The 20,387-nt window shown below is 43.4% G+C and overlaps 2 protein-coding genes across 2 annotated transcripts; one reads left to right on the top strand and one right to left on the bottom strand.

Moving 5' to 3' along the window:
* The first annotated feature begins 1,607 nt into the window (after window positions 1–1,607).
* Window positions 1,608–8,917, top strand: LOC129868836 (fibroblast growth factor 18-like). Its single transcript, XM_055943116.1, has 5 exons — window positions 1,608–2,351; window positions 3,770–3,809; window positions 3,903–4,080; window positions 6,430–6,536; window positions 6,856–8,917. The coding sequence occupies exons 1-5, from the start codon at window positions 2,320–2,322 to the stop codon at window positions 7,141–7,143; spliced, it is 645 nt and encodes a 214-aa protein (XP_055799091.1). The 5' UTR covers window positions 1,608–2,319; the 3' UTR covers window positions 7,144–8,917.
* Window positions 8,918–8,926: 9 nt separating this feature from the next.
* LOC129868834 (F-box and WD repeat domain-containing 11-B-like) lies at window positions 8,927–19,959 on the bottom strand. The gene is made up of 13 exons (XM_055943114.1): window positions 19,835–19,959; window positions 17,982–18,044; window positions 15,599–15,821; window positions 14,165–14,351; window positions 13,864–13,954; window positions 13,633–13,770; window positions 13,314–13,432; window positions 12,938–13,187; window positions 11,284–11,402; window positions 11,013–11,123; window positions 10,606–10,684; window positions 10,360–10,524; window positions 8,927–9,791 (listed from the first exon to the last, which is right to left on the bottom strand). The coding sequence occupies exons 1-12, from the start codon at window positions 19,871–19,873 to the stop codon at window positions 10,363–10,365; spliced, it is 1,581 nt and encodes a 526-aa protein (XP_055799089.1). The 5' UTR covers window positions 19,874–19,959; the 3' UTR covers window positions 8,927–9,791; window positions 10,360–10,362.
* Window positions 19,960–20,387: the final 428 nt, after the last annotated feature.

Below are 20,387 nucleotides of genomic sequence, written 5' to 3'. Positions count from 1 at the left end.
TCAACTCTACTGACCCTGATTTGACCTCTACCTCAGGTGCCAGCTAAGGTAGTTCATCATCCTTAAAGTGAGAAAAGAAAACAGTGGATATCTCTGTGTGTGAGAGAGAGTGAGAGAGCGAGAGCGAGAGTGTGAGAGAGAGAGAGAGAAGAGAGAGAGAGAGAGAGAGAGAGAGAGAGAGAGAGAGAGAGAGAGAGAGAGAGAGAGAGAGAGAGAGAGAGTGAGAGAGAGAGAGGAGGGGAGAGAGAGGAAGGGAGAGGGGGTAGTAGGGGTTAGTATGGTTGGCTGACCGTATGTCTGCGGTTCTGTGGTGGAGGGGAGTGAGGATCTCCCGGTGTTGTTAAACCCCTAAGAATTGTTCATTTTGGATTCTACTCTTTGCTTACATACCTTACGCACACCCACCCTCCCCCTCATTTCCAACTTTCTCATTCCCTTTCCTTTTCCATTATGTATTTCATAACCTTAACGGAACTTAAAACTAAATAACATGGCAGGACTATAGGCTACTACTGTGTCCCCCTCTCAAACAATGAGCAGTTCTTCAATGTACCCATCATGTTTGTGTAATGCAAATGCAATGGTAGCCTACTCACTTGACACACAGACTAGACGTAATATAGTAAACGAAAATCCAGGATGATCAAATTTGTCGGGGGATGGGCGGATATATAATGCGAATGTCTAGCAACCCAAATGTTGCATGTTCAAATCTCATCATGGACAACTTTAGCATTTTAGCTAATTAACAACTTTGTAACTACTTACTACTTTTTTTTGTTGCTATTTTGGAACTACTTGGCATTTTAGCTAACTCTTCCCCTAACCTTTTAACCTAATCCTTCCCCAAATACTAACCTTAACCATTTAGCCTAACTCCTAACCCTAACCTCTAGACATTAGTAACAACAAATTGGGATTCGTAACAAATAATATGTATTGCAAATTCGTAACATGTACGAATTGCAAATCAGAATATATCATACGAATTGTTGACTAATTTGTAACATATCATATGAATTGTAATTTGAAACTTCACAAATTAATACATACCATACCAAACGTAACATATCATACTAATTTGAGCGTCCCAGGTTTGTGTTTACTGTGTCACATTTACCAGGTTGCAGTATCTTTAGCTATGGTTAGGGTTTAGGGTTAAGGTTAGGAGTTAGGTGAAAGGGTTAAGGTTAGGGTTAGTCACAAGGGTTAAGGTTAGGGTTAGCTAACATGCTAAGTAGTTGCAAAGTAGCTACAAATGTGTAGGTAATTGCAAAGTGGCTAGCTAAAATTGTAAAGTTGTCTGTGATGAGCTTCGAACACGCAGCCTTTGGGTTACTAGACTTTCGCGTTATAAACGCTCCTTTTGATTTTGCCCTAAGTAACCTTCTATTTTATATAACCATACCAAATTTAACATATTATACTATTTCCAGTCTCCCAGATTTACGTTCACTATGTTATGTCTAGTCTATGTGACCAGTCTGGATGTCTAAACCACTTTTCATTTTCCTCGGTGTCTGTTAACTCACTGGGTTCTCTGAAAATCGCATTTCCATTGCTCGATTTACTAGTTATTGCTATGACTGACGTTTTCAGTAATCTGTTCCCCTTTCTACTCCGCCTTCGCCTCTGTCCTGCCAAGTGGTCTCGTCTCCCGCGGGACACACCTATATCATCACTGGGATTACACCGGCCGCGTGCCGCCTCCCCTTCCCCGCCACTACTCCTCTCATGCCCCGCTCTCACTCCCCGAATAGACTTTCCGTGACACTAGGAATTGCTGTTTTTCTGAACGACTATACGTGACAAATTAACATAGATTCTCGGACAAAGAAAAGTGATATACAGAAGAAAGAAAAGAAGACAATGGGAACTAATGGACAATGGCAATACAAGTTCAACTGAGTTCTGCGTGTAAAATAAGCCTATTTTACAATTTTCTCATAGAAGCATTGTAGGCATAGTTGTAGAAACATACTAAGTAAAAAAAAAAAAAGGAGGCAAACCTGCGAAAAATCATATTTTGCCAAACACCTGTCATGATTTCAGAGAATTGACCAAACTGGACATACCCAGCGCGCATTCGCTCAAGTTTTGGCTACATGATACCATTTTTGCAGAGCAAACCCATTCCCCTCCGCCAGCATTCTAACCGATGTGCTCGGCATGCTCTGCTGATGCCCGCAGGAATTATCGCAGGAGTTGTTGCCGTCCCCCAAACCCTTCTCCAACGAACGGATTACAGACAGTACCAGCTAGAGATCGTCGGTAACGGTGCCTGACTTTTGCTGGCCGGGTAGCTGCGCGGGACGAGAGATGAGTTCCCTCCTCTCTACACTAGTCATGTTGTAAGTTAAATGTGCAGTAACCCTTGATGCGCAACCTAAGGTTTTCTGAAGAGAAATGAATGGAGGTATTGTGTGTGTGTGTGTGTGTGTGTGTGTGTGTGTGTGTGTGTGTGTGTGTGTGTGTGTGTATGTGTGTGTGTGTGTGTGTCAGCGCGCATGTTTCTCTTCATGCATGCTCTGACCATCAGTCCAGCATAGCAGGTGTGGTGTTTCTTACACCGTCATGTTCTCCTTTACCCATTGTAATAATGAAAAACTATTTTCTGAACAGCTAACTGTGAAATAGAAATGCAATCTGTTTTTCCAATACCAAGTGGTGGTGGAATCTTGTATTGTTTTATCTGTACAATTCCTCTGAGGCTGTTCCACATGGTAGCATATTGCTGTAGCATTATTCTCCTCTGGCCACTCAACCATGTCCCATGACCCAGACACCTCTTTTCATTTTCCCCAGACTGAAAGACCAGACATTTGTCACTGACAGAAGGTCTGCTAACGGGTTATGAATGAATGAGTGGATGTACAGTATGACTGTGCCTTATTGGTGTCTTTGATGGATGTCTGTGTTTAACAGGATCATGTGATTCGCGAAGGGGATTATCAGCAATTAGCTCTTCCCCAAATTAGGGCATCCATCCACTTTAACCAAACCTATAGCAATTCTGTCAGACTCGTTAACGAATCTTACATTTACAATGACAAATTTACCAGTTTCCCACTTTAAAGTGTCCCTGTCACCCCCATTATGCCCTTGTATCTCTCAAACGTACTCTCCACTTGGTCAGATCTTTACAGAGGTTTCATCTGAGGTAGCACAGAAGTAGAACAAAAGTAGAATTGGAGCCCAGACATCTGTGTGTGCTTTGGGCCAGCTGTAGGCTGCGTTCCAGGCGTCCCTACATCTGGACAGCACAGCGGGTATGGGGTCCCCTAATGAGCACAAGGCCAGGGGGTACAGGAAGATATGAAAGAACACTCTCTACTGCTAACGTGTCTGCTAACGTTTCTCCTGCTCTTCCCCCTCTTTATTTAAGATGGAGGTCAGCCTTATTTGTGTGCCGTAATCTATGTATCTATGCATGTGCTGAGTGTGCTGTACTTATACAGGGTGGGATAAGAGATTGAAGTGCTTAGATAGATGGCTGGATGGATTAGTGAATATTGATATCCTGTTAGCTCATCATAGATATGAGCTGAGCTCAGCAGCTGTCCCTAGAGAGAGACAGCATGGCCACTGTCTGTTGCCGTGATGGTTTAATCTAGAAATGACCTTTTTTTGGAGGCATAGGGACTGGTTTAAAATTGGTGGTGGAGACAGAAAAGAGGCAGGTGTGGCAGATAGACTGCTTTTGTATTATTTTGGGATGCAAAAATACCACATGTAATCTCAGTGCAGATCCATTCTCCCCTTCTCTCAGATCTGTCCAGGCTTTACTGGTGGTCTGCAGCCCCCTGCAGGTAAATGTGTGAATATCCATTATGTTTTCTAATATTCCATTCTGAATAGTCTCTCATTCTAACCACATGCCTGTCTGTTTTGTGGTGGCACAGGTCTTAGCGGATGACCATGTTAATTTCAGCGTATACGTGGAGAATCAGACACGGGGTCGAGACGCCATGAGTCGCCGGCAGCACAGAGTCTACCAGCTGTACAGCAGGACAAGTGGCAAACACGTGCAGGTGATGGGGAGGAGAATCAGTGCCAAGGGAGACGATGGGGATAAATATGGTAAGATATAGTACTACTACTTCCTACAATATACAGAACACTCCAATACAAATCAGAATCAACAAGCAATCATTTCCTCCATGTTATCACACCTACAGTACATGGCCCTCAAAATCATGAAGTAGCAACCGGCCAGACGAGCCTATGACACACTGAGAGAAATAGAAAGATGGAGCAGCGGTTTCTGTGTGGTAGACTCAGTCCCGATATCGAAAAGGTCATCGATTTCCCATTTACCCCGCTATGTTGCTTTGCTGTAGGGGGATGGAGGGGGGTTTGGGTAGTGAGAGGGAGACTAATGTTATTGATTTGGTTTGACCTCTGTATTGTGGCTACATCTATGAACTAATTGCATGTAACAATCCCCCTCCTCAATTTCTATGCCCTTTCCCACATGACAAAATACTACAGTTTACTATATAATACTACAGTACTTTATGTATAATTCTGTAGTAAGCTGTACTATACTGTAGAATCCTATACTCCACACTGTAGTATCCCTCGATCATGTGTAGTACTTACTATGTAATTTCGTAGTATACTGTAGAATACTATATTTCACACTGTAATATCCCTCAATCACATATAGTACTTGCTATATAATGTTGTAGTATACTGTAGAATGCTATACTACACACTGCAGTAGCCCTCAATTATGTAGTGCTTACTATATAATTCTGTAGTATAATGTAAAATACTATAGTACACACTGAAGTGTCCCTCAATCATGTGTGGGTCATTCCACAAAAAGGGTGCCTTTTCGTGGAAGTAGAAATTGTGCACCAATATTTCATTTTAAAAAGCCTGTTATATTAAATGAAGTGCACTTTAATATAGACCAAATAGAGAATCAAGTACATCTTTAATATGAATAAAGGCTTTCTAAAGTGCCAAAATTCAGTATTTTGACACGTCCCCTCGTCAACCCTGTGTCACTTCTAGGACGATTTCAACCGACTTAATCCCCAAAATGTATCTACGTTTCACCATCATTGCAAAGGCCTAGTTATTTTTCTGCTTTGACAAAGTCATTTCTGAATATTATTTTTTATATTCATGATATTAGTGACGCTTTTACATCTGTCCCTCATGTTAAGGCCAACCCTGTTATGCAAACAATTTACCCCTTTAAAATAATGGACCATTCCACCAAGTTAAATTATTCACAGCAGGTGACATCATTTGGGTCTTCTGAACAGCATGGTGGAAAAGGAAAGAAGTCTTCTCTCTCTTTTTGGTCTATGTATAATTGTTTTATCATCTTTGACTGAGGTGGTCGAGTTTAACACATCAACCCTGTAAGCTCAATTCATGTTAGGAAACTTGAATTTGATTTAACTTTCATCATGCTCTTCACCACATGGGGAGTAATGGCCAATCTTCACCTAAAACCTCAACCCTGTTATCGTCAACCCTGTTAGAGGCTCAATGGTAACTTTATCAGGTTGATATATGTGAATTCATTTGTACAAGGGATACTAGATCAATGAGAAAATGTTAGATTAATCTCAAAGATGAGTTTAATAAATAATAGTTAGGCAGTTACATAAGTGTTTGTAACATGGTTGACAGTGTGGTTCAAGTGCAGATAAAATGCTCTTAGTTCATAGGATTTTAATGCCTGAGATGGGAAAAAGTGTTTTTCCGTAGGCTAAACATAAAATATATTTTAAAGTTAATTTCTTAAAAGTTTGCATGTATCCAAAAGACACCCATTTCGTGGAACGACCCGTGTAATACTTAGTATAGAATTGTGTAGTATACTGTAGAATACTATAGTAAATACTGCAGTATTATCCCCCCCAAAACATTGTAGTAAATACTACAGTAATGTCCGCAAAAACACTACAGTGTCTGCAAAATACTGCAGTTTTTTAAGAATAGTACTACAGTATTTAATTTGCATATGCCCCACCCATTCCCCTCCCACATATTCTAATTTGTGCCACTCACAAGTGAGACACCTACATGCCAAGTATATACCATATATTGTGTTCCCTACAGGTTATAGAAAAGAGCAGAAGCTTTGAACTATCCATTCATACTCCAGTCTTACCTACAATGTAAGACTATTTTAGTATTTATCCAGCAAGTTTCCTCAAGGAGAAAGCCCCCACTTCTGTGTCAAAGACAACACAACAAACACACTATAATGTGCATACTACAGTAAATACTACAGTAATGTCTACAAAAAACACTACAGTGAATACTACATTAAAGTCCACAAAACACTTCAGTGAATACTACAGTACATAAATATAGTAATACTACAGTATTTATACCATACTATAGCATTTTGTCATGTGGGCTCTTACAATCTGTATTTTTGTGCCTCTGTCTCTTTCCAAGCCCAGCTTGTTGTGGAGGCTGATACTTTTGGAAGTCAGGTGAGAATCCGTGGTAAAGAGACCAACTTCTACCTGTGCATGAACCGTCGAGGAAAGCTTGTGGGGAAGGTGAGACAAACACGATTCTTATTCTGACTCTTGCTACACGTTCCTTTTAATGTATACATTTAAACAACCTGGAGTTATTCACTTTGCATCTCATATTGACACTACCAGTGCTTGACTTGGGCAGGAGCTTGCTGGAGCGGAGTACCGCCACCTCAACATGTCTTCTGCTTGAGCTCCTGTTCCTTTTATAGAATATTAGCTCAAAAGTATTGTTGAACCCCTGCACCTACATATAGTTTTGGCAGCCAAAATGAGTACCGGCACCTATTTCAGTCCAAGTCAGAGACTGGAAATTATCATATATGTGTGTGTATTCCAGAAGGCTAGTAATCGCAGTGCAGACTGTGTCTTCGTTGAGATGGTGCTGGAGAACCACTATACAGCTCTGATGTCAGCACGCTATACGGGCTGGTACGTGGGCTTCACCAAGAGGGGGCGCCCCAGGAGAGGCCCTCAGACACTGCCCAACCAGCAGGACGTTCACTTCATGAAGCGCCTGCCCCCCGGGGAGCAGCCCGACCTGCTGCCCTTCCGCTTCACCACGGTCAGCAAGAGAAGCAAGAAAGTGAGAGGGACCCGACCCACAGCCACTACAGCACCTACATAGTCAATGCCACACAACATACTCAAATGACTCGACAACTGTCCTTCCCTGTGTGAATTGAATGTAAGGAGTTTGCTGGGCTGAACCCAGGTAAAGACCTAACTAAGTGGTGCATAGTACAGTATGTGCATCAAAAGACTTGGCGCTAAACAATCTGACCACATCAGGGAAGATGTTGTCCTTGCCCTTTTCCTCCCTATTCCAGAGACAGTGTTGTCTCAAAGACTGTTGAATTACAATGTACGGTGCCAACCATTCTAGTTAGGCCACAGAAGACAGCTATACTCAGTGTTTGTTTCCAAAGGCACTGAAGTTGAGCTACCAAAGACGACTGAACCATAGCGTTCAATACCAAATATTCGTGTTTTCAACATCCCAAAGACAACTGGTCAACTGTTCAGTACCTAACACCCAAACCACCAAAGGCGACTAACGTGTACCCAACACAGAGGGACAGTCAAGGTTTCTCAATGCATTATTTGTATGTTTGTCTTCACATGACTTAGGAGCTACTGTTCCTGCCTATTCACTCAATACAGAAAGCTGCTGTAACATAGTAAGTACAATATCTTCAGTCTGTCTCATATGGAAAAATGTATGGAGAATTGTTGAAACTATATGCATTTTATTACCATTGTTATTATTACAATTATTTATTTAACTTGATGGTATGATAGCTGTTTTAGACCAATGGTATTGCCAAATAGAATACAAACATATGGTCCTAAATGTTACCGGTTTGCTATATTGTGTGATACTCATCAATATGCTAATCCACAAATGTTTTTCTCTAAAAGAAATGTAAATACTCCATGTTTGTGGACCATACAGGAAAAGACTCATAACCTAACCTTGACATTGTAGGCACCATGCTCTGGGTCATTGATGTTCCATAAAAAAAAAGTACAAGTGCCATCTAGTGGTCACTGGAAATGGGAGCAACTGCACAGAATATGTGCCAAACCACAGTCCACTGATTTATCCCTTGGAAAACGAGCTGAGCCTAATGACCTTCTCGATGGAATGCAGCTGCCAATACTTAGAATCCATTCTGATCAGGTTAATACACGAGTTGAAAACTGAATGGGAAAATGAGCTAAAAACAAGCAGGGAATAGCTACACGAACATATCTGAATGTGTTCTAGATGTATCTAGTTGTGAGCAGTGCAGCCCTTTCATAACTGGATGAAGGCCTCAACAGCCACACTCATAACCATGTCATTTCCTGCAGCTGGGATGTCTTTCCCAGGCAGGCAGCATGCACAGCTCAGACATGTGGGCACTGTAATACTGAGGGCAGGGCAGGAGGTAGTTTCTCACTGCCCAACACCATGAAACATTTTCTTGAGAGAATGTGTGAGGCAGAGAATGGGCTGGACGTGTGTGTGGAGGAATGTGGGTTCCAGTGCGTTACTGCATTCCCGATCACCCTTTCTGGGTACCAGCATTCCGTCTGCAGACTAACTTTGATCCTCCCCTGGATACACTACATACACACTCTTTCCAAACACCAATTCAGAGTTAATAATATATCCTAAATTCTCTAGTTTCTTGCCAATTTCCAGAGCCACACTCATTAAACCGAAAATGTAAAAACACACAACACGTCCTGCTTGTCATTTTCAGACCAGGCCTCCCCCTCTCTATATCAGGATTATATTTAATAGACGAGCAATGGGAGGTTCACTTCAACTGAGTGGTGGTTTGGTCTGTACATACAGTAGCGATGGCATAGATGCATGATACTGAACAGGTACATTACTCATACACGCTGGTTTACACTCCTTCACATTCAAGTACTTTATTCTTCTTAATGGGGGTTTTTCCTTTTAAAAAATCTTTTCAATATACAACACCATTTTAGACAAGACAATTCTGTTTACAACTAATTTCAGCTCAGTAAGGGGTCATTCAGAACCTAGACAGGCAGCAAGAGGGGGACAGAACAGGACAGAGGGAGAGTAAGTAAAAGACGAACGCAGGGTAGAGAACTAGGGATGAGAGGGGTTTGGAGAGAAGAAAAAAATTCTTAGTACACTAACAAACTAAATTAATTAGGTCAAAAATAAAAAAATATATAGAAAAACTTAAATAGGTCACTAGCACACTGTTGTCCCATCACTTATCCATGCAGTACAGTCTACCAAACAAAATGAGAAAATAACAAGATTGATATGTCCTTGGTGCCCAAAGGGGCGGGCCTGAGGCATCTGTCACTCAGTCTGGATGCGAAGAGTTGAGCCCCGGCCCTGCCTCCTTCCTTTCCTCCCCAGGGCATCTTTAACAGGCCGTCTCCAGCCCTCTTTCTCCATTCCTCCAGCCATTCAGTTCAGATTCCTTCATGTCCATGTCTGTTACTCGGTCTTGGGTGACCAGAGTAAGGGGAGTTGGGCCTTAGAGTGTGACCTAGTAGACTCCACTTTGTGTGTATGTTTGTGTGCGTTTAGGTTGGGGGGGGTGGTAAGGGGCAATGTGTTTGAGCACTGAAGGCCCGATGAGGGCGGGACGACCCCTCCACATGAACACCAGGAGGAGGACAGAGATGATGCAAAGAGGATGATGGAGTGGGAAGTGACCTCTGACCCTGGCACATTGACTTGGCCATTAGGACTGTCCCCGCACACACACATCACATTCCACCAGGCCTGCCCTGCAAAGAGAGAGAGAGACACACTCAGCACACTATGCAAGTAATCCTGTAGGTGTGTTCAATTTAGGTCAGGAGTCCCACCTCCAAGCAAAGAATGAAGTTAATAGAAGAAAAAGGGTGGGAGGCTTAAAGATTGAGTCAGCAATGCAGAAAGTAAACAGCAATATCAGGTCAATCGAAGCCCACCCATATGCACAGAGTGCAGCGTCTTGCATCGCAATCGCAAACCTACTTCCACTATTGATCCTGTACGGGTGTCACTTCATTTATTTGTCTGTAGGAAAATGTGCGTGTGTGTGTGTGTGTGTGTGTGTGGGGGGGGGGGGGGGGTAAGGGAACAAATCAATTGATGGCTGCTAAATAAAATATTTGTTTTTGTATGAATCTGGCCTGCAAAATATAGAAAGATGTGTGCTTGCTTACTACTGAAAAGCCACACAATTTGAATCAGAGCATCTTGTTCATTCAAAATATCACTTTAGTTTGTTGTATTCATTCCTAGTGTGTGTAATTTCTGGTGAGTGTATGCAGGCACATACTCCAGACAGTGTGTGAGAGTCGTGTGTACCTGCTATCTGGAGATGTATGTATACGTGCGAGAGGGCGACCTGCCCTCAGTCTGTCCATTGGTCGACACGTTCAGGAAGTCCCAGATGAGGATAGTGTCGTCATGGGAACTGCTGATGATCTGGAATTCATCAAACTGTAGCCGGAATACACGCCCAGAGTGCTCCTGAAAGACACCAAATTCATCAGTATCCTCTACAATAACCATCATCTCCACCATCATGCTCTAGATCCAAGCTAAACTCACCACCAGTGTGCGCAGACAGAGGGTGCTGGCAGGGGCGCGAGGGTCCAGAGCAGCTTGTAGGTCCCATACTTTGATTTTACTACAAAGGAACAGCACAGGCGCACACACCCTCTTAACATCATAATGTAAACAACAAAATAGTATTCAAGTCTCGTACTCCGGCCTATATTCAAGACCTCATACTCCGGCCTATAAAAGTTTGACTAACTGCCTAACAAATTCACTCTGATTAACAGGCCGAGACCAGGATTGGGGGGAATCAGGAGTCTGAGATCAGCAGTGAGAGAATAACAAGGATTAACAGAGGCCAAGTGCAGGATTAGAGTGAGGGAATAAAGCCATTAACCGTCAGATCTCCATTAGTAGTGCGAGATCAGCTCAGCCACAAAGAGATAAACCCTCCTTACCCATCGTAGGCTCCGCTAACGATCCTTTTGTTGTCGAAGCGAATGCAGCGGACCAACTCTTCATGGCCTTCCAATACCCGCAAACATGCCCCGCACTCAATATCCCACAACCTGAGGAGAGAATCCGTGTTAGTTTAGTAACATTTGACAGAAGTCATGACAAAGCATGTTCATCTCCAGGTTACAGTTTCTATAAATATAGACCAGTAAGAAAGACCCAGAAGAATATTCCACCCTCATAAAGACACACACACACGACAGACACACTCACCGGATAGTGTTGTCCGAGGAGCCGCTGACCACTAGTCTGTCTCTGTACTGCAGACAGGCAATGCCTCTCTTATGGCCATTCAGCGTACGTACAAACTCGCACGTGCTGGTGCTCCACACCTGCAGGGGCGTCAAGGCAAAAACACACACCACCCAGAGGTCAACACAAAAAAAAAGAAGAGGCATTACGCTACATAATCCTTCATGTCAACACTAACAGTTATTACTTTTGAAATCTCATCCTTCCTGTTTTCCTTCATTAGAATGCATCTGTACTAATCACTGTCTGGACCGGACAATGAAGCTGCTGAGAACAGTCTGCAGCCAGAGCTATAATCCAGCTGTACACCTCTCTGTCCACACACACATGTCAGAGAGTGACACTGTGCAGCTGCATGAAAACATGAATGTAAACACAAAGGTATAACAGTGATACACATTTTAGGGGTGTCGAGTAACACTCCCTCTCCCAAACACACATATTGCAGTCTGCCGTCCCTCCCTTATTACTTGGGGAATGTTTTCAGAGCGCTGGGGCGTAGTGTGTGGGAGACGGCTCGGTACGGAATGCCTTGGCCCGTCTCCCAGGGCGATGGGTGGGCTAGCCAGGGTCTCTTTGTTTCTGGAATCCTGGCTGCCCACAAATCCACCGTCTGGAATACGGGGAGGTACTGGGGAGCTGGGGATGAGACTGGGGTTGGGGCTGAGACGAGACAGACATGCAGGTCCACAGTTTAGCCTCAGGAAGAGACAGACGTCAGCTCTAGACTCTGGGTTCAGTCAGTGCTTCCCACAGCAGGCCTCACACTCTGGGATAACTCAAGCTCTATGCTGCTCTCTACTGGACACGTTGCACAACTGAACTCAACCAGAATGAGAGGATTTGGTAGGTTTGGGCAGGGGACACTTGATAGGTGTGGCTGGCTTGTATTTTGCATTTCAAGTATCTTCTGTGAATGAACAATGACAAGCAGTGATGGGGAAGATAACTAGCTTTTGATTAAAACCACCATGGTCATACAGAGCAGGGGGAGAGAACTGAAGCCACTCATTTATCATTCTAGCTCACAGGAAGTTAAACACACACACACACACACACACACACACCAAGAAATCAAAGCCTGGCTGAATACCGCTGGTTGTGCATTCAGTAGACTCTGCTAAAGCAATGTAATGTCATTATTTTTGTATGGTTCAGAGTGCTGGAAGATCATTCAGACAGACATGAACCGAGTTGATGCAAAATGGTTGTCTTTGCAAGATCTGCAACATCCACAGGCAGAATAAGATCTCTACAGCAAATAAGGCAACTATTTTTTTTTTTTAAATAATAAAGGCTTTTAAGATCAAGATGCACAGGATCCAGTGTGTTGGACACATGCTAAGAATGTCTCAAGAAAGGATCCCTAAAAAGTTGCTCTCTGGAAAATACAAGAAAGGCAGACCAAAGACAACATGGCGACAGAGTGGTGGCTGAGCTGAATCTCTCATGGGACAGGACCCAAGCTACGGCAAAAAGACTGTAGCGGCAGAGGTTGTTGCGGCCTTAGTCTTCTTTGGCCCTAGTGGGATCTAAGTTAGTAAGTATGCCTGTTGAGATGTTGCCATGCTTGCGGCTCTAGTGAGTTGACCTTAGGTCATCGGGGCAAACTTGCCTTGATGGTACGGTCACCGGACGCTGACACGATGTACTTGTCGTCAAAGTCCACCACGTTGACCGCTGCTCTGTGGCCGACCAGCACGCGGCGCAGACTGATGTCTGTAGGCGAGGCCATGTCCCACACGGCGATGGAACGGTCCTTCGAGCACGTCACCATCAGACCATTACAGAACCGCAAGTGGAGAACCGCCTCGTTGTGGTGGATCAGAGTGTTCAGCACCTCCCCAGTGTTCACATCCCACACCCTGAGACACCGAGAGAGATCATCAATATCCGTCAAACACAATATACCACATGCAGATGCCTCTTGAATTAAATAAGCTTTGGAGCTTCCTGGAGCATGGGTAAGAGGGCTGAGAGGAGTTGCTGACCTGACGGTGGAGTCTGAGGACCCGGTGACAATGACCCTCTCATCATACTGCAGACACAACACTGAGCCTGTATGACCCGTCAGGATCTTCAGACACTCCAGAGACTGCTTGTCCCAGATCTACACAGAAACAGAGGGTGAGAAATTCATACAAAATATTATTTATCAAAAAATGTACTAGACGTTGCATTGACACATTGTAAGAAGCTTTCTTGTTGTACAATATCCATATTTAGAAATCTTATATTCAAAATATCCAGTAGACATTAGATTACACCCCCACTCCCCCTCGTCAATCAACATCAAACAGGAACACCGACCTTGATGGAGTTGTCTCTGAGACCGCTGATGATCTTGTCGTCGTCATACTGCAGACAGTAAACCCCCTTACTGTTCTCTGAGCGACACTGGATCCGCTGTAGATTGTGCCGACCACACCTCCAGTTGGCCTCAATTGTCTAAAGAGAGCCGGGGGGGGGGGTAGTGAATGGGAAACACAGTGAGAAGAGAGGGAGGTTGAAGGGGACAAGGGGAGCAGCAGAAACACTCACCTCTATGTCCTGGATGATTTTGGGGTACAGGGAACGGTAGTAGGAGTTTGGTGGGACTTCTGTGGTTCGATTCTTGAACAGGTACTTTTCCCTAGAAGAGAGAACACATTCACTATTTAAAAAAAAATCCCAAATATATTCATCTCCACAACATCAATTGTCTTTTCCTACGGTGAAGTTGCTTGGATACATTCTATTATGTTGATTCTTGAGAACAGATATTGATCCATTCTACTGGTGATCTGAATGATACTCATAGTGATTCAGGGTGGCCCAGCCAGTGATCCCAGTCCGTACTCACCACTGGTGCCTCTCTGACAGGCCTTTCCAGAGGGGGTCTGTACGGACCATGCGTTCTATGAGTTTCTTCCACAGCATTCCCTCTGAGATGACCCTCTGCCACTCCTTACACACCAGCTCTGCCGAGCACAGCGAGCGTGCGTCCAGGAAGGACAGGATGTTCTCCGCTATGTGGTCCAGACCCTGAGCTATAACCACAAGGAGTAGAAGTACTCATGTAATTGTGAATGTGTGGATGAACTGAGCCTGTGGTGTGTTCATTAGTCAGATACCGCAGCAAACAATTGCAAAATGTTTAGCCTAATGAAAAGGTTTTGCCCACGTAAATGAGTTTATTGGACAAATCCAGGTAGGTCCCTACGGTTTCAATAGCTTCAGTTTGGTTCCTAGTCAATATACACCCCTCTAAAGTAGTTTCCTTTGGAGCATTTACTGGTGGCGAGGTAGGAGTTATATTGGTTGTGGTATATTCTGTATAAGAGCACTCATTTTAGGGATGTGACAAACAGACATTTTTGTATCAGTTTACCGTTAAAACGATGAGAAAATTCCCAAATTCCACAATGCAGAATAATGGTCTTATTACATATGGCCGGGCAATGAAGTTATATCTACCGCAGTCATATTGTTGAAAGCGCCTCGGCTACGACATATTTGGTTGTCTAAGGGTACACTACGGCTTTTTAAATGCCGACATGAAACCTTCTCTAAAGATAGTTTCGAAGTGCCCCTGAACGGGTATTTTTCTGTAAAGGAATGACGCTTCTGAAGCAGGACTCACGTCCATCACTAGGCGACCATAACTGTCAATCAAATAACCTCGAGCTGCCTGCGTGTAGCCTGCCTGCACGCAGACCACCGACTCCTAAAAAAGTACTTTAAAGATGGTTAAATACCGTGACTTACCAAGGTGTTTAGGAGAAATAAAACATCTTCCGCAAAACTGAGACTGATTAGTTGCCGTTCTTCCGAGAACAAACACTTGCATCTTTCGTAGCGAGGTAGCAAGGCACGGAGAGAGAGGGGAGGCACAGTATAGGCAGGTTGGCCACATGGCAAGCGGAGTCAGAACAGAGCACTATAAGCCTATCTATCGGCAATCAAAAGCTGTATCTCGCAATGGAATGCTCTATTTTGTAATTTCTTGGCTTGCAGGGCATATGATCAATGAATACACAAGGATATTATACACGCAACAGACTGAAGCCTGAACACACAATTGCATCATTAGCAAAGAGAAAGAGCAGGTGAGCCAGCTGCACTGTGATTTAAAATGTCTGAAAATAATATTAAAATACATAATTTTTCCATTTGGGATTTTTCTTAACATTAAGGATCCCAATTTTGTTTAAACATGTTCGCTTTCACCCCCCTTATATAATACATGACGTGGCCATGCTAACAAAGTAATATCAAACTGCAGTGTGAACCATACCTGGCAGTGCAGTGATGAAGTCCCTTTGGAGCATTGGTTTGAGGTAGGAGTTGATGTGGCCGTGTTGGTAGTGGCACATGCGTGAGATCAGGTGTTCCACAAACTCCACCTGGTCAGCCTCAGACCACTGGTCAAACAGCTGGATGCACACGTCCTTCTCCTTCTCATAGTTCCCTTCCGATGGCCGCTTCCTTGAGCCCGTCATCGGACCGTTGGTGATCGTCTGAACACAGAAATGGAACGGTTATAAACCACCAGTTTAAATGTATGGACTCGTCAGCGCTTCAGTCGACATGGCTCTCTTGTCAAATGAGGGACGGGCTTTGGCCTTGATAAATCTAGTCAGTGTACAGAACTCTATGGGCCGGTTTCCCGGACAATCTCTATTGAGCATTCTTTTAAATCCAGTACTAGAATGAATGTACAGTTGAAGTCGGAAGTTTACATACACCTTAGCCAAATACATTTAAACTCAGTTTTCACAATTCCTGATATTTAATCCTAGTAAAAATTGTCTGTCTTAGGTCAGTTAGGATCACCACTTTATTTTAAGAATGTGAAATGTCAGAATAATAGTAGAAAGAATGATTTATTTTCAGCTTTTATTTCTTTCATCACATTCCCAGTGGGTCAGAAGTTAACATGTTACCAAATACTAATTGAGTGTATTGCCTTTAAAAACTGTTTAACTTGGGTCAAATGTTATGGGTAGCCTTCCACAAGCTTCCCACAATAAGTTGGGTGAATTTTGGCCCATTCCTGCTGACAGAGCTGGTGTAACTGAGGCAGGTTTGTAGGCCTCCTTGCTCGCACACGCTTTTTCTGTTCTACCCACAAATTTTCTATAGGATTGAGGTCAGGGCGTTGTGATGTCCACTCCAATACCTTGACATTGTGGTACTTAAGGCATTTTGCCACAACTTTGGAAGTCTGCTTGGGGTCATTGTCCATTTGGGAGACCCATTTGTGACCAAGCTTTAACTTCCCGACTGATGTCTTGAGATGTTGCTTCAATATATCCACGTAATTTTCTTCCTCATGATGCCATCTATTTTGTGAAGTGCACCAGTCCCTCCTGCAGCAAAGCACCCCCACAACACGATGCTGCCACCCCCGTGCTTCACGTTTGGGATGGTGTTCTTTGGCTTGCAATCCTCCCCCTTTTTCCTCTAAATACAACGATGGTCATTATGGCCAAACAGTTCTATTTTTGTTTCATCAGACCAGAGGACATTTCTCCAAAAAGTACAATCTTTGTCCCCATGTGCAGTTGCAAACCGTAGTCTGGCTATATGTCGGTTTTGGAGTGGTGGCTTCTTCCTTGCTGAGCGGCCTTTCAGGTTATGTCGATATAGGTCTCGTTTTACTGTGGATATAGATACTTTTGTACCTGTTTCCTACAGCATCTTCACAAGGTCCTTTGCTGCTGTTCTGGGATTGATTTGCACTTTTTGCACCAAAGTACATTCATCTCCAGGAGACAGAACGCGTCTCCTTCCTGAACGGTATGATGGCTGCGTGGTCCCATGGGGTTTATACTTGCATACTACTGTTTGTACAGATGGACGTGGTACCTTCAGGCATTTGGAAATTGCTCCCAAGGATGAACCAGACTTTGAGGTCTTAGCTGATTTCTTTTGATTTTCCCATGTCATGACATGTCCCATGTCAAGCAAAGAGACGCTGAGTTTGAAGGTAGCCCTTGAAATACATCCACAGGTACACCTCCAATTGACTCAAATAATGTCAATTAGCCTATCAGACCAGGCCATGACATCATTTTCTGGAATTTTCCAAGCTGTTTAAAGGCAGTCAACTTAGTGTATGTAAACTTCTGACCCACTGGAATTGTGATACAGCGAATTAAGTGAAATAATCTGTCCGTAATTTTTTTACATTTTTTTTTAATGACTAGTGTCATGCACAAAGAAGATATCCTAACCGACTTAAAAAAATTATAGTTTGTTAACAAGAAATTTGTGGAGTGGTTGAAAAATGAGTTTTAAATGACTCCAACCTAAGTGTATGTAAACTTCCAACCTCAACTGTATGTCTGGGAAACTGGCTTTATATATTGAATCTGGTTTTGGTGTGTGTGGATTGCCTCTTCAAATAGCCATGACGACATTGTGCTCGGAGAAAGGTTTTTGATGACACTGTAGTCTGGCATTAGTACACACAGAGTTTCACTGACCACTAGAAACCACAACTAGATTGGCAATATTGATGGCACAAGGCACACTTTAAAGATAATTATGAAGACATAAAAAGGGGAGATACGCTAACGGGTTATAAATGTGTTCTTTGGAGGTGGACTAGGCTAATACACTACCATTACGCTTCGGTGACTGTCTGGCCGTGGACCCGTGGTCTGTTGCCTCACCTTGAACACTGTGATCTTCTTTGATGAGAGGTCATCTGTCTGGGAGTCCATGAAAGTGGTGTTCTGAGGGGGAGAGGCCATTTGTAAATCAACAGACATTATTCATTAACATAACACACAGCCAGTCCAAACCCTCTGGTCCAAACTGTACAACATCCAATGTACCATGGGGGACCAATCACAATGGCAGAATAGCAGGCTTGTCATTATTTCTCATCTGAAGAAACAGTCAGTCAAAGTAAGCTAATTGTTTAAGCATGGGGGACTGGGTTCAACGTTGATGTGCATTAGGTATCAGCAGAGGCTTGGATTTGAAGAGGGAGGGAGGAATCCATGGCTTGTCAACAGCTGCCCCTTATTCAGACCTGCAAAGCCATGTCAATCTGACATGTATTCAGAAGATTGACATGAAATCTGATAAAGAAATCAGACCTTATAGGGCTGCGAGAGGCAACACCAGATGGTATGATAATTCCATTTAAAACAGTCCTGGCTGTGTCTAAATGTTATCAGCCTTGGTGTTCTCCTATGAGCATGTGGGTATGTTTGTTTGGGGCAACAGATTATCTACAACTGAACCTAAACACATGCAGTCATTTTTATTTCGCTGACATTACTCCTGCCTGTATCGACATTAAGTGATTGTGTCATATGCCACAAGCCTAGACTGGCACGCTTTGTCCAATACAGAAGCACAGGACTAGGCTGCTAACGTTACTTTGCAAGACAGCCAGTGACATATTGTGTGATAGCAAATCTTTGCCCATATGTCACTGGCTAAGGTGACAAAACAAAGAACACCGTCTGGAACAAAATGCACCTATGTAGGAGCTACGTTAAGATAATCGGCTGACATTAATCTACGGATGGCTAAATCAAAAATAGCGTCACGATAATAGTTACCCATCATTATTGTATCTAACATTACCGACGATTACGTTCATTTCTGAATAGCTAACCTAACTACCTGGCCTTTTTGCATGGCGAGATAGTCATACTGACTTGTTAGCTAGCGTTACCTACTCAGAAAATGTAGACAAAACTCCGGCTGTTTGCTTCGAACATAACAAACATAATTACGTGTTTATTACGCAAGCTAACGTCAGCTAACCATTTCCTTCTACGCATCTTGAAAAGCCACTGATTCACAATGACAGAAACGAAACTCTAGTGTTCGGTAATAGACAGGGTGGGGAGTGCCTCTTTTAGCTAACGTTAGTTATAAATATAACGTTATATGTGCGTGGTTGACTATCAGGGTAGTTATGTACCTAGTCGGCTAACAAGAAATCGTTAGCCAATGGTTGGCGCTCAAGAAACAATACACATTTATCGGAAACCTAACTTTATGTTTAACCTGGAAAGCTTGTGGCTAACTTGGAGTCGGACAAATGGCGCAGCGGCGACGCAGTGAGATCCAATCGCCTAGCTAGTTTCCTTTGCTAGTTAACTGGTTAGCATGTAAGTATTTAACGACGGGGCCACTTCCCGGCCCTTTCTCGTACTAGCAGACTCACTCCTCGTCCTGTCGACCTCTACCATTCGGATGACAATCATTCACTTCCCAATCATTTCCAAAATCATTATGGTGTTACCTAGAATAATTACAAACATGAGCCACGGGTTGATGTTAGATCAGACATTGGGCCCTCCCTCTACTCGCTAGGTAGCTAACGGTACTACTAGCTAATGTTAGCTTGGCATATTCTATTTTGTATGTCATCTCGGCTCTCCCGTTTGTTCAAAATCGTTTCGATCGGTTCTACTCGAGTGTTAATACCATATTACGCACTCCGACACACACTGACATCGATATTATGGGGCAGAAAGTGATCATCCAATCCAAAACTCACCATCAGCTCCAACGTTTTGTCCTCCATCTCCGGCTCCATATTGTTGCTCCCCGAAACTCGTTCGCTCCGAAAATGGAAACCCAGCCCTGAGTCGGCGACGGGCCGCAGATGATATGACGTCACAGAACACAACTAGAGTGGGGGTTCGGGGGTGGGTTCACTGAAGCATAGACTTACTTGGTTGGTCGAGAAATTATAAAGAAGGTATTGTCATTCTGTGGTTGGCTCTTTTCTGCTGCTAAGGGAAAGAGGCTGTGCTTGTTCGAGGGTCGACTTCCGCCAGATGCTGCTCAGATGATCTGATCTACAAATCACCTCCACTTGCAAAAGACTGATTACAACAGTTCATGATGTAAAGATTAGCGAATCTACACGGTGTCTAGAATTGGGAAGATGATCAATAAAATGATATTGAAAGTTATATATTATAAATGGTCTTCCCTTTATGCATCCCACTTGCTAATTAATGTTATATTGGCAAGGCTGGATATAAATATGACACGTAACTTTCCCTTTTAACAGCGAAGAGAATAGTGCACTTTTCACTGGATGT

This window comes from Salvelinus fontinalis, chromosome 13 (assembly GCF_029448725.1).
Source record: "Salvelinus fontinalis isolate EN_2023a chromosome 13, ASM2944872v1, whole genome shotgun sequence".
NCBI classification, from domain to species: Eukaryota; Metazoa; Chordata; class Actinopteri; order Salmoniformes; family Salmonidae; genus Salvelinus; species Salvelinus fontinalis.
Note: the sequence above shows the minus strand (reverse complement) of the source record. Positions and strands in the feature narration are given on the sequence as shown.